This window comes from Mercurialis annua, linkage group LG3 (assembly GCF_937616625.2).
Source record: "Mercurialis annua linkage group LG3, ddMerAnnu1.2, whole genome shotgun sequence".
Taxonomy (NCBI): Eukaryota; Viridiplantae; Streptophyta; class Magnoliopsida; order Malpighiales; family Euphorbiaceae; genus Mercurialis; species Mercurialis annua.
The window spans coordinates 29,120,781-29,134,115 of record NC_065572.1 but is presented as its reverse complement, the minus strand read 5'-3'; the positions used below and the strand labels follow the sequence as shown (position 1 = coordinate 29,134,115).

The 13,335-nt window shown below is 39.4% G+C and overlaps 2 protein-coding genes across 2 annotated transcripts; one reads left to right on the top strand and one right to left on the bottom strand.

Annotated features, from left to right (window-relative positions):
* Positions 1-1,103: 1,103 nt before the first annotated feature.
* Positions 1,104-3,721, bottom strand: LOC126672470 (uncharacterized). Its single transcript, XM_050366420.1, has 2 exons — positions 2,198-3,721; positions 1,104-2,033 (listed from the first exon to the last, which is right to left on the bottom strand). The coding sequence occupies exons 1-2, from the start codon at positions 3,719-3,721 to the stop codon at positions 1,104-1,106; spliced, it is 2,454 nt and encodes an 817-aa protein (XP_050222377.1).
* Positions 3,722-7,508: 3,787 nt separating this feature from the next.
* On the top strand, positions 7,509-11,354 carry LOC126672469 (uncharacterized). The gene is made up of 8 exons (XM_050366419.1): positions 7,509-7,865; positions 7,908-9,117; positions 9,250-9,784; positions 9,865-10,144; positions 10,228-10,358; positions 10,475-10,637; positions 10,744-10,761; positions 10,887-11,354. The coding sequence occupies exons 1-8, from the start codon at positions 7,509-7,511 to the stop codon at positions 11,352-11,354; spliced, it is 3,162 nt and encodes a 1,053-aa protein (XP_050222376.1).
* The last annotated feature ends 1,981 nt before the right edge of the window (positions 11,355-13,335 follow it).

The following is a 13,335-nucleotide window of genomic DNA, read 5'->3' as shown; positions in this document are numbered from 1 at the left end:
TGCTATTAGTTTGCCCATAAGGGTTTTCAAACTAAATATTTTCTCTCAATCCCTAACTTTTGCCTAAGTTGCTGTTGGATGTAGCAGCCTAGCGGGATAAAGCATACTCTCACTTAAACATAGTATTTCTTCAACCTATCCAGGTTGATTGGTTCAGTGAATTCATTGCCTTCCACATATGATAGCTTGACAGCTCCTTTTGAGAGGATCTTTTTGACTAAGTATGGACCTTCCTAGTTAGGTCGAAATTTTCCTCTTGGGTCAAATGGAATTGGTCTCGATTGCTTCAACACCAAATCGCCTGTTTTTATTTTGCTTATTTTGACCTTCTTGTTGAAAGTTCTGGCAATTCGCCTTTGGTACATGTGGTTATTGAACATTGCTCGCGTTCTTTTCTCGTCCAATGCAGCCAATTGTTCATATCTTGCTCTACCCTTTTCGTATTCTGGGACTTGAGCCTCCAACACCACCCTAAGTGATTGTAATTCAACCTCAACAGGCAAGACAACCTCCATTCCATATACTAAGGAGTATGGGGTTGCACCAGTTGACGTGCTTGCTGTTCTTCTGTACCCGTGTAAGGCGTATGGTAATTTCTTTGACCAATCTCTGTATGTCTCCACCATTTTAGCGAGAATCTTTTTAACATTTTTATTCGCCGCTTCCACTGTTCCATTAGCTTGAGGCCTATACGGTGAAGACTTATGGTGCTCGATCCCATTTTCACGCAATAGTTGTTTCACTTCTGCTTGGAATTGTACTCCATTTTCGCTCACAATATAGTGTGGAATCCCATATCTACATATTAAGTGAGTTTCAATGAATTCAGCCATTTGTTTTGCCCCCAATATCTTGTAGGATTCAGCTTCCACCCATCTTGTAAAGTAATCTATGGCATCCACGATGAATTCGTGACCATTTGATGCGGTCGGGTGAATTTTTCCAATAATATCGATTCCCCAAGCAGAGAAGGGCCATGGCGAAGTAAGACTATGCAATTCTGATGGCGGAATATGGCTTAGATCCCCATGAATTTGACAGTTATGGCACCTTCGAACGAAATGGATGCAATCGGCTTCCATCGTCAACCAAAAATATCCTTATCACATGATTTTACGAGATAATTCCTTACCGTTCATATGAGGTCCACAAACACCCGAATGAACTTCCTCCATAAGTTGTTTGGCTTTTTCTTCATCTATGAACAACAGGTGTAAGTCATGATGACGTTTATATAGTTTTCCATGTAATAAGAAAAATTGTTGAGCCAATTTCTGAATCAAATTTCTATCCTTTGTGGTAGCATCTACTGGATAATGTTTATCTTGCATGAACCTCAAAATATCATGAAACCAAGGCTTTTCATCTTGCGTGATGTCTAATATTCGTGCACCTTGAAAGCATGGAACCTTACTCCTTACCATTACTAGTGGCTTGACAAACAATCTTCCAAGATCGTCCCATACTGAAGCTAATCCAGCTAAAGCATCAGCTATCTGGTTTTCTTCCCTAGGGATATATTTGAATTCAGCTACATCAAAATGTGTCTTGAGAACTTCAGTATATTGGAGATAGGGTTTTAATTTTTCTTCTTTTATTTCCCACTCCTTTCTCACTTGTTTTATTACTAGACTGGAATCTCCAAAAATTTCTGCATGTTTGATTCCTATTGATATCAATGATTCCAATCCAAAAATACAAGCTTCGTATTCAGACATGTTGTTGGTGGCCCAAAAATCTAGCCTTTTGGATAATGGCATCCATTCACCTTCCGGGGAAACCAAAATGACGCCAATACCAGCTCCACTTTTATTTGCAGCACCATCGAAGTACATTTTCCACTTTCCAATATCTATTAGTCTAATGTCTTCATCTGGGAAGGAAAAGTCAATTACTTCACTATCATCTACTGGATTTTGTGCTAGGAAGTCAGCCACAGCTCTCCCCTTAATTACCTTCTTGGGTATGTATTGTATATCAAATTCCGACAGTAGAAGTAACCACCTCCCAAGCTTTCCTATCAGAATGGAGTTCTGTATAAATATCGCATGGGATCAATTTTTGACACCACATCAATTTGGTAATTCATAAAATAGTGTCTTAATTTTTTAGTGAGCCACACAATTGCCAGACACATTTTCTCCATCATTGTATATCTCTATTCATTTTCACTTAATTTTTTACTGAGATAGTATACGGCATGCTCCACATATCCCACGTCTTCTTGTGCTAGCATAGCTCCCATTGCTTGATCCTCTATAGAAAGATACAATGTTAAAGGTTTTCGTGATTTGGGAGGCTTTAGGATCGGAGGATTAGACAAATAGTCTTTGATCTTATCAAATGCTTCTTGACACTGTTTTGTCCATATCATTGGCTGATTCTTTCTTAGCAATTTGAAAATTGGACCACACACGGTTGTTAATTTGGCTATAAATCTGCTGATATATTGCAATTTTCCTAGAAATCCTCTAACCTCAGTTTCCGTCTTTGGGGCCGGCATTTCTTTTATAGCTTTTTCTTTATCGGGATCAATCTTTATTCCTCTTTGGCTCACCACATATCCTAGTAATTTACAAGATCCCACACCAAAAATACACTTTTTGGGATTTAGTCTAAGGTTGTATTTGATAACCCTATCTAAAAACTTTTCAAGGGCTTCAAAGTATTCCTCTTCAGACTTTGCTTTTACTACCATATCATCGACATAAATCTCCACTTCTTTATGCATCATATCATGAAATAGTGTCGTCACAGCCCGTTGGTAAGTGGCTCCTGCATTCTTTAATCCAAACGGCATAACTTTGTAGCAAAATGTTCCCCATTCAGTAATGAATGATGTCTTGGCTTTATGGATTTGGGCAGTTAGTATTTGATTGTAACCTGAAAAACCATCACAGCAAGCGTACCACAACATTTCTGCAGCTGAGTCAACCAGAACATCAATGTGAGGCAATGGAAAATCATCCTTTGGAGAGGCTTTATTGAGGTCCCTATAATCCACACACATCCTAACTTTTCCATTCTTTTTAGGTACCGGAACAATATTGGCTAGCCACTCTGGATAATCGATCACTTCAAGAAAACCTTCTTTTATTTGTTTTTCTACTTCATTTTTAACTTTTTGTGCCCATTCTGGTTTCATACGCCTAAGCTTTTGTTTGACTGGTTTAACATGGTCATGTGTTGGAATGTAATGTTGAGCAATATCTCGATCTATTCCTGGCATATCTTCATAAGTCCATGCAAAAGCTATTTCTTTTTCTTTTAAAATTCTCTCATGTCTCTCTCTAAATTCAGGAGTGCAATTGCCACCTAAGAGTATTTCCCTAGGATTTTCAATTGTACCCAAATTAAATAAAATGTGTTCCATAGAATTGATATGAAATATGCTATGCAAATAATCTAATGCGCAAATGCTTCCATCAGGAAAAACATCAAACAAATAAACAAAGTTTGCGTTTATTGCATTAAACTTGAAAAGGAATACATCATTGTCATCCATTACATCAGAAAGAAAAACATCATCCTCTAAATCAAGAGGCTTGAACTTATTCATAATGCAGTCCTCCATGGAGATGGTCCCAACTTCATCTTGGATCTCGAGAGCATGGTCTAGACCAATTAACATCTTGTTAATATTCCACTTTTTCTTGGTGCAAACATCCTTGACCGCATCGTTGAAGATTTCCCATCCGGGACACTCCTTTCGCGGTATCATGTTTGCATAATTTTTCCAGTTCCTTCTTTCACGAATATGCCTTTCTCAGTTTGCATCGCACTTTTGTGAGCATTTCTTTGGTCATAACCGAGTTCATCCTTAGTGTTTTGTCCTCAAAAATCAGGAATTGTGGGAATGCCTTGCTGATTCTTGCCTAATCCAAGGCCAGGGAAGAATTTCATATTCTTCATCATCATGGCAACTTGTGGGTCCATATAGTCTTCATATATCCCACCAACCAAATTAAAACCAGTGATTGGAGGGATTTCTGCTCCTAAATCCACTTTCGAGCATACTGTATCTTCCTCAGCCGAGATGGTAATAACTTCATCATTAAATGGAAATTTAATTTTCTGATAAAGGGTGGAAGGAATCCCTCCCAGAGCATGAAACCATGGTCGCCCAAGCAATAATGCGTAGCTGATTGGTATATCCACCACCATAAACTCCACTACAGATTCAATGGGTCTTACTTTAATGACTGTCTTGAAGGTTCCTTCTACTTGTCTCCTAGACTCATCATATCCCCTTATGATTAACTCCGTTTTCTGTAAGTCATCTTTGGTCATTCCCAACTTTGGTAGTACTTTCAACGGACATACATTTAATGCTGAACTATCATCCACCATGACTCTAGGAACGATTCTCCCTTTTGTTTCCACTTGAATGTGCAAAGCTCGAGTGTGATTTCTACCTTCAGATGTAAGGTCTTTATCAGAAAAGGTTACATCTTTGCTTTCTTTTACTAAGTGGACCATGTCTTGCAGAGTAGAGTTGACATCTATCTTCATACTTGCAAGTGCTTCAAACATTGCATCTCTTTGAGTCTTAGACGCGACCAACAAATCCCATACAGTAGCATTTGCTTTAGTGTGCTTAGTTGTCTCAACACTGAATCTTCCTCAGACTCTTTTGTTGTATCTCCCGCAAGCTCTTTTTCTTTGCCTTTTTCTTCGTTATAGAAGCGGCCACTGCGAGTGATTGGTTTCACAGTTTCAGTCCATAAATCTTCAATTTGTTCCAAACATTCAAATTATGGTGATATATTTTTACACTCATTTTCTAACGTTTCCCAAAAATCAGAAGGTATAAGATATCCAGAATCAGGTGTTCCTCTAACCATGTTAACAACTAGATTTTGATCATCTTTCATAATTTGAAAAGATGGCTTCTTTCCATGTTGGTCCTTGTTTGGAGAGCACCACCTCCTTTTAAAAGCCTCATATGCTTCATCCCGACCAATTACGGACATCGGAAGGGGTTTATATGGTGTGACTCTAATGGAGCTTAAGATGGTCTTCTCGTTCGTGACATCAGTTGAGAGCATATAAATGCCCGGCACAGCCTGATGATTTCCATTATTGTTATTTTGGTGGTTGGGCAAAGGATTGTGTCTAGTTGAAGGTCTGTTTGGGTCATCGGGGTTAGGAATCTTGCCAGAATCGATGAGATCCTGTAAGGCGTCTCGAAGCTTGTAACAGGTGTTTGTGTCATGTCCGATTTGTTGGTGGTACAAACATGTCAAGTTTGGATTGAAACTTGGTGACACTTTGGGTGGTAAAGGTTTCAGGTCTAAGGGTTTAATGAGATTCCTCTTTTTAAGATCCTCAAAGACTTTTGACATGGGAAGCTTAAAGTTAGAGTACCTTCGAGATGGATTGTTTAGTGCTTTTACATCGGAAAATTTTGGATGAGGTGTTTGGATTTGAGGTAATATTCACTACTAGAAAACACTGTTTTAGCGACGGATTTTAGTGACGGACTCTAAATCCGTCGCTAAAACAGTAATTTTGCGACGGATTTTGCGACATAATTTCAATTTGTCGTTATTGTTCTTAGAGGTAAGGCGGGAAGGATCCCTCCAAATTGGCGACGGATTATCTGTCATTAATCCGTCGCCAATTTGGCGGGCTTTGGAGGGAAAATATTTTTAGCCAAAATTAGCGACGGATTTTAACATCCGTTGCTAATGTTGGCTGATTTAGAAACGAATCGTTTCATTTGTTGATTTAGCGACGGATATTGTCATCCGTCGCTAAATATTTGCGAAGGATGCTTTAGTCCGTCGCTAAATCAACAGATGAAACGAATCGTTTCATTTAGTTCTAATTTAGCGACGGAAAATCCGTCGCTAAATTAGAACTATATCTTCTCCAGCAGAGCCTTTTCTTTTCCATTTTCTTTCTTTTATAACAAAACCGTTCCCGCCGCCGCACCCCTCCTCTCTGCAAATTCTGACCGCCGCCGCCGCTCCCCTCCACTCCTCTTCCCATTTTCACGTTGGGTCATCAGTGGGTTCGTTTCCCTCCGTTTTTTTGGCGTTTTTTGTGCGTTTTTTTGGCTGCCCTCCACTGCTGTCCGCTGCCGTCCGCCCACTGCCACCACCGTTGCCGGCGCCAATCTCCCGTGCTGCTCCTCCGGTTAGTAATTGTTTTTCTTTATTTAATATGTTAATTGCTGGATTCTAAATTAGTTTAGCTAATTATTAAATTAGATTTGATTATATATTAGATTATAAACTAGGTTAATGGATTGTAAAATTAGATTATTAGGTTAATCTAATTAGATTTTAGATAATTTAATTAGGTTAATTCAGTTTATTAGATTATTGTTTAATGTAGGTTAAATTAATTTAAAATTATGTTAGTTAATTAGTGTAATTACAATTAGGGTTTATATTAATTAGAATAAATATAATTGTTAATATAATTTTAGTTTAAATAATATATATATATATATATATATATATATTAATTGATAGTATTTAGGTTAATTGTTAGGTTAAATTAGATTAAATGTAGTTAATTTGTATTAATTTATTAAATATTTTATAATTGTGTAATTAGTATTAATTGTAAGCATTTTTATTAATTGTTAGATAAATTAGATTATTAATTAGTTAATTGTTTTAGTTTAATTTAAATTATATCAGTTCATTAATTTATTAGATGATATTAGTTAAATGGTGTAATTAACGTATTAAATGTTAATTCCAGTGTAATTGTATTGTGGTTTTGGTTTGCACGTTTTGTAAATTGCTTGCAGGACTTCCCTGAAAAATGGGTGATGCTCATTTTTAGGGGAAGTGCTGCCCAATGTTTTTTAGAAAATGAATGTTTTTATTAATTATATAATAACAAAATAGTGAAACTGATTGCGTGATAGGTTTGCTAGCTTTTGTTGGTTGCATCGGTCCGATATTCCACATCGATTATTTTTATCTTTTGCGGTTCTGCTCTGCAACAAGTAAGTACTGTTATTATTTCAATTTTTGTTTTAATTTATAATCAGTTAATTTATAAGCTGTTTAAACCTAAAATGACCTCGATTTTATTTCCACCGAATAAAATCGTAAACCTAGTCGTAGAGTTCCCGTCCCGTGTGTTCAAGCGATTGAATGACACGGGATTGTACAGTTTGTACAGTTCGCAAAACTGGTTCTCCTGTAACTCGATCACGAAAATTATATATGTCTAGTAGCGGTAGAAAAATATTCGTTTGTTTCCCAGCGTTTGTTCTCCGGGTGGATATATAGTATATGTTATGTAACGCTTATTCCTCGCGGAATATATAATTAGCGTTACACCACATATGCTAAATATCGCACTGAAGGAAAACGATGCCAGGAGGGCTGCCGAATATTTTTTCCGTTTCTAGGCATATATCGTGGCCGAGTTAAGGGGCGCCAGTTTTGCGAATGGGATAGGTCCATACCTTTAAAGCAGTCAATTACATTGACTTTGCTATTTACGAGCGAAAACCCCTCCTAATTATCCGTGCTACAGAAATGGATACAGATCGAAGTTGGATGTATAGACGGCTCCACGGCGGGTTGCTATACCCAGGCTTTACGCCATCCCGCGTGCAAGAGTTTGTTAATTTCGCTTTACGCCATCCCGCGTGTATGAGTGGGCCCCAGATTAAATGCCCTTGCCCTAAGACAAGATGTAAAAATACGAGTTATCGAGACGTCGAAACGGTGAAACTACACATTCTGCAGAAAGGGTTTGTGGCAGATTATCAAGTGTGGGTTTTTCATGGGGAGGGAAATGTTTTAAATCCCCGTCCCGTTGCACAGCTACGGGAGTATGACGTTGACATGGAAAATGAGGGGGGAGACGACTTCAGCTCCGTTCAGAGAATGGTTATCGATGCTGCCGGTCCAGAAGTAGTGTTCACGGAGGAGGAACCGAATAACGAAGCTAATCATTTTTATGATATGATGCGTGCGGCCGAAGAACCTGTATTCCCCGGTAATAGCAAACACTCTCTGTTATCTGCGGCTGTTAAAATGTTGGACATCAAATGTCGTCACAGTGGCTCAGTAGCTTTAGTAGATGATGTGACCGAATTTATACAAGAGCTACTCCCAGAGGAGAACAAGATGCCAAAGAACTTTGCCGAAATAAAGAAGATGGTTAGAGGTCTTGGGTTGCCGGTCGAAGTTATCGATTGCTGTTTGCGCAACTGCATGATTTACTGGGGGTCAGACGCGGATTTAATGCGATGTAAAATTTGCGATCACGAACGGTGGAAACCGCCCCCTAAAGGAAATTCTGTGAAAAGACGAGTTAACGTCCCTTATAGGAAAATGTTTTATTTTCCTATAACTCCGAGACTGCAGAGACTGTACGCTTCTAAAGCCACCGCCAAGCATATGACTTGGCACGCAGAACACAAAATGGTTGATGGAAAGATGTGTCACCCGTCAGACTCCCCAGCATGGAAACATTTTAGTGAATTGCATACAGAGTTTGCGGAAGAAGTTCGAAATATTAGACTAGGCCTGTGTACTGATGGGTTTCAACCATTTAGAGCCTTCGGGCAGAATTATTCATCATGGCCAGTAATTTTAACACCCTACAATCTCCCCCCAGGGATGTGTATGAAAGATGAGTTCATGTTTTTAACTGTTATTGTCCCTGGGCCTCGAAATCCTAAACATCAAATGGATATTTTCCTGCAGCCGTTGATAGCTGAGCTGAACCACTTGTGGGAATTTGGAGTCCAGACATTTGATGTGCACAGGCGACAAAATTTCCAATTGAAAGCGGCACTTATGTGGACGATTAATGATTTTCCCGCTTATTTTATGTTATCTGGCTGGAGCACATCTGGGAGACTAGCTTGCCCACACTGCATGGAAAATACAGATGCTTTCACGCTTAATGGGAGTAGAAAAAAATCGTGGTTTGATTGCCACAGGAAGTTCTTGCCTCGTGGTCACATATACCGGCGTAATACCACTGATTTCCGAAAAGGAAAAACCGTAAATAAAGAATTCAGTCGGCCGAAAACCGGTGAAGAATTGTTGGCAGAGGTGGACCATTTGGGGTTTATGAAGGCATATGAAATTGGGGCTGGGACAAATAATGCGGCGAAGTCGACAGATTATGGTTGGAATAAAAAAAGCATCTTTTGGGATTTGCCGTATTGGAAAACGAATCTCATTCGTCACAATCTCGATGTCATGCACATTGAGAAAAATGTATTCGACAACATTTTAAATACTGTACTAAATGTTCCAGGGAAAACAAAAGACCATGCAAAATCTAGAGAAGAGTTGAATGACATATGTGATCGGCCTGAGTTAGCAAAAGACCCGATTACTGGGAGATTTCCTAAGGCGCTGTATGCTTTGGATAAGGACGGAAAAAAAGCTTTACTTGAGTGGATTAAGTTAATAAGGTTTCCAGATGGCTACGCGTCCAACTTGTCCAGATGTGTCGATACAGTCGGTCTGAAAATGCATGGAATGAAAAGTCACGACTGCCACATTTTTATGCAAAGACTTCTGCCAATCGCTCTCCGTGAGCTATTACCGAAGGAAGTGTGGGAGCCTTTAACAGAGTTGAGTATCTTCTTTCGTGAGTTAACTTCCACGTCTCTAACAGAGAAAGATCTAGATCGTATGAGGCTGGAAATCCCAAAGATATTATGCAAACTGGAGCGTATTTTTCCGCCCAGCTTTTTTGACTCCATGGAACATCTACCTGTACATCTTCCGTACGAAGCTATGATTGCGGGTCCGGTTCAGTATCGCTGGATGTATCCATTTGAAAGGTAATGTCACTGAAGTTTCTCAATTCTGTGTATCAGTATATTAACATGTAATATATACTAATTATGACTTGTGGAATCAGATATTTGAGAAAACTGAAAAAAAAAGTCGGCAATAAAGGGAAGGTGGAAGGAAGCATCAGTAGCGGATACTTGAATGAAGAAACCGCAAAATTTGCAGCTTATTACTTTTCAGAAGGTGACCCAATGGTGCCTGAGCGGCTGCAAAGGAATGAAGTTTGTGACATTGAAGTCGACGACGATGTAGACAGACTATCTATTTTCAAGCCGCACGGGCAATCAGTGGGTGCGTGTCGCAAGAGATATCTTGAAGAAGCTGAGATTGTTGCTGCCCGGACATATGTTCTGTTGAATTGTTTAGAAATTGAAAATTACAGAGAGTAAGCTTTAATACAGTTGTCAATGTAATAATAATAATTATTCAGGTTCTAATTATTGTTATCTTCTTCACTAAAGGGTCTTCGATGGCGAGTTGCGTAGAGGAAACCCCGAAATCAGCACCTCGCAAATTGAAGCGAAGTTCGAGAGTGACTTTGCCTTCTGGTTCGAACAATATGTAAGTATTTTACAAAATATTTTTTGATTTTGTTCAATAAAAAGTCTCGATTTATAATACACTTTAACGCTACAGGTGCAAGATCCAACTGTCTGTACCAATCCATTCATTCTTAGTCTCGCTAAAGGACCTCTTAGATCAGTCAGAACATTTAAGGGGTATCGTGTAAACGGATACAAGTTTCAGACTCAAGCTTATGGGGAGGAACAACTTACGATGAATAGTGGAGTGTGCGTGAAGGGAACTCAATATGTTGATAGCGAAAATGACTTTTATGGAGTTCTGACCGACATAATTGAGTTAGAGTATCCGGCGCTTCCAATCAAGACATGACTGTAAGTCGCACAGTATTTGTTGGCTGTGTTATATTGTAATTTATTTGCAGGACTTCCCTGAAAAATGGGTGATGTTGATATTATAGCGGAAATGTTGCCGAAATTTCGTTAAAAATTAGGATTATCTAATTTAATATATTTTTTTATTTGTTATAAAGCTAAATTAATATGTTTGTTTATAACTGTTTTGTAGGATGCCATCGCTCAAAGGCTCGCTGCCGCGACACAGTCGCAGACCGGAGAGGGTAGCTCTGCAAGTCCAGCGGAGGTGAACGAGACCCAGCTGTTTCTAGACATTGAGGGCGTCAACAAGAAGCATCGGGTGTACGGTCTGGGTTCGGCGAGCAGCAGTTATGCAGGCCCGAGCAGCAGGACGCAGCGAGGCAGCTCTTCCAGGACGTCGCAGCAGACAGAAGAGGAGATTGATCGCCGTGTTCAGGCCGGCATTCAAGAGGGTCTGCGGGAGGTTGAGCAGAGGCTAGCAGAGAAGCAGAGACAAGAGTTGGCGGAGCAGCTGGCGGCTGCGCGGCGTGAGCAGCAGGAAAGCATGGCCCAGCTTATCCGTGAGGAGGTCGCGAGACTGATGCCTACTCTTCCTGCAGAGTATCGATCACAGTTCCCCCCTCCTCCGCCAGACGGCGACGACACTACAGATTTGTAGTCTTGTTCTAGTTTACTTTTCGAACAAATTGTGGGTTTTTTCTTTCAGATGTTATATGTATACTTTAATATTACTTATATATATATATATTCAGTGTTTGTTTCAATTTATTGTGATTTATGAACGTATTAATGTTACTGTATTTAGTAGGTGTAAAACGACAGGAATAAACGTAAAAATCGGCTGAACACAGCAAATTTCTGCCAAAAAAGCAGTGCAATTGGCGACGGAATAAATTAAATAGCGACTGATATATCCGTCGCGAATGGTGCCATTTCTGAGACAGAAATGGCACCATTCGCGATGGATTATAGTCCGTCGCTACTTAAATAAAATAGCGACGGATATATCCATCGCTAAGTGTGCCATTTCTGAGACAGAAATGGCACCATTAGCGACGGATATATCCGTCGCTATTTTATTTAATCCGTCGCCAATTTGTCTCAGGATCGGTATCATCCTGAGACAAATTGGCGACAGATCTGGCAAAATTAGTGACGGATATTCCGTCGCTAATTTTGCCACGGAATTGAAGAATGGTTGTAAATTCTCTTGCGACCATTCTTGTGGCGACGGACAGAGTCCGTCGCTATTCCGTCGCTAACCCACGTTAGCGACGGAAATAGGGCCTTTAGCGACGGATAATTCCGTCGCTAAAAGGCTGTTTTCTAGTATTGATTGGTACCCTTTCTATTATTATTATTGAAGCCCCCGTATACCTTATTTCTTTCCTTTATTACCTTTTCAGCCTGAAGTGCAGAATCACAAAGGTCCCTAAAATTTTTAAAGGGAAAACATGCTATCTCTTTCTTGATAGCAGGTAACGATCCGTTTATCATAAGGTGGATTTGATCTTTTTCACCAATTTGATTTTTGAGCTGGGAGGCTTTTTGTAACCATCTTCTGAAATAATCCATGAATGATTCATCAGCCTTTTGGGTTGTTGCTTGCAAATCCATTAAAGTAACCTCGATGTAGGAGGTATAATCATACCTCTTCACAAATTGAGCTATCATTTCTCTCCAATCGCTTCTCACAGCCCGACTCAGTCCGTAATACCATTCCAAAACTGGTCCTTCTATAGACAGAGAAAATAAACTCCATATGGCATCTTCATCAGCACTTGTAGTATCCATATGAGTTTTGAAATATTTGAGATGGCTAATGCAGCAACCGACCCCATTATATTTTTTTTATGTCGGGATACTTGAATTTTGCCGGTAATGAACTCGGAGGGACTAAGCTTTGATCATCAAGGTCAAAAGCTTCTTTCTTTTTGCCTGCCATATGAGTCTTCAATTTTTCAAGCTCCTTCGTGATCTTTTCTATCTCAGGATTGGCTTGGACTGGATTAACGACTACTTCAACAGGTCGTTTTTCTCCAAATATTTGTTCCCAAACTTCTCCTTTGTCAGCCATGACATCTTGGTTCATTGTTTTAGAAGGGTTTGAATTAGCTGCCGGAGATGATTCAACAGTTACAGTGGAAGGTTCGACATGAGCTTTTCCCTTTATTAGCCTTAAAGCCTCTAAAATTGGAGCTAACTTAGCATCAAGAGTATTCTCAATTATCTTTTCCAGTTCTTCCCTTAACATAGGTTCAGTTTCATGGCTAAGATATGATTGTACTCCTTGCGATTGTGGATTTTGAGCCATTTGTGCTTGTTTGACTTGCGTTTCGAAATTGATTTCAATGGGTTCAGATAATCTGTCTAGACGCTTTCCGTGTCTAGACCAAGCAACTCATTTTGGTGACTGTTTGCTTCTTTTATACTGAGTAGTGCGAGGCAACTTTGGGGGCGCAATGATGGTTCCTAAATAAATATGATGCATGATTAGAACATTGCAATGACGTGCTCATTATACTAGATCCATGAATAGGATACTGAACATAAATGGGTGATATGCCAAATATGATATGCTAATGGATGAGGTGCATGAGGTGCATGATGTATCGACTTTGGCATTCTGAAACAATCAT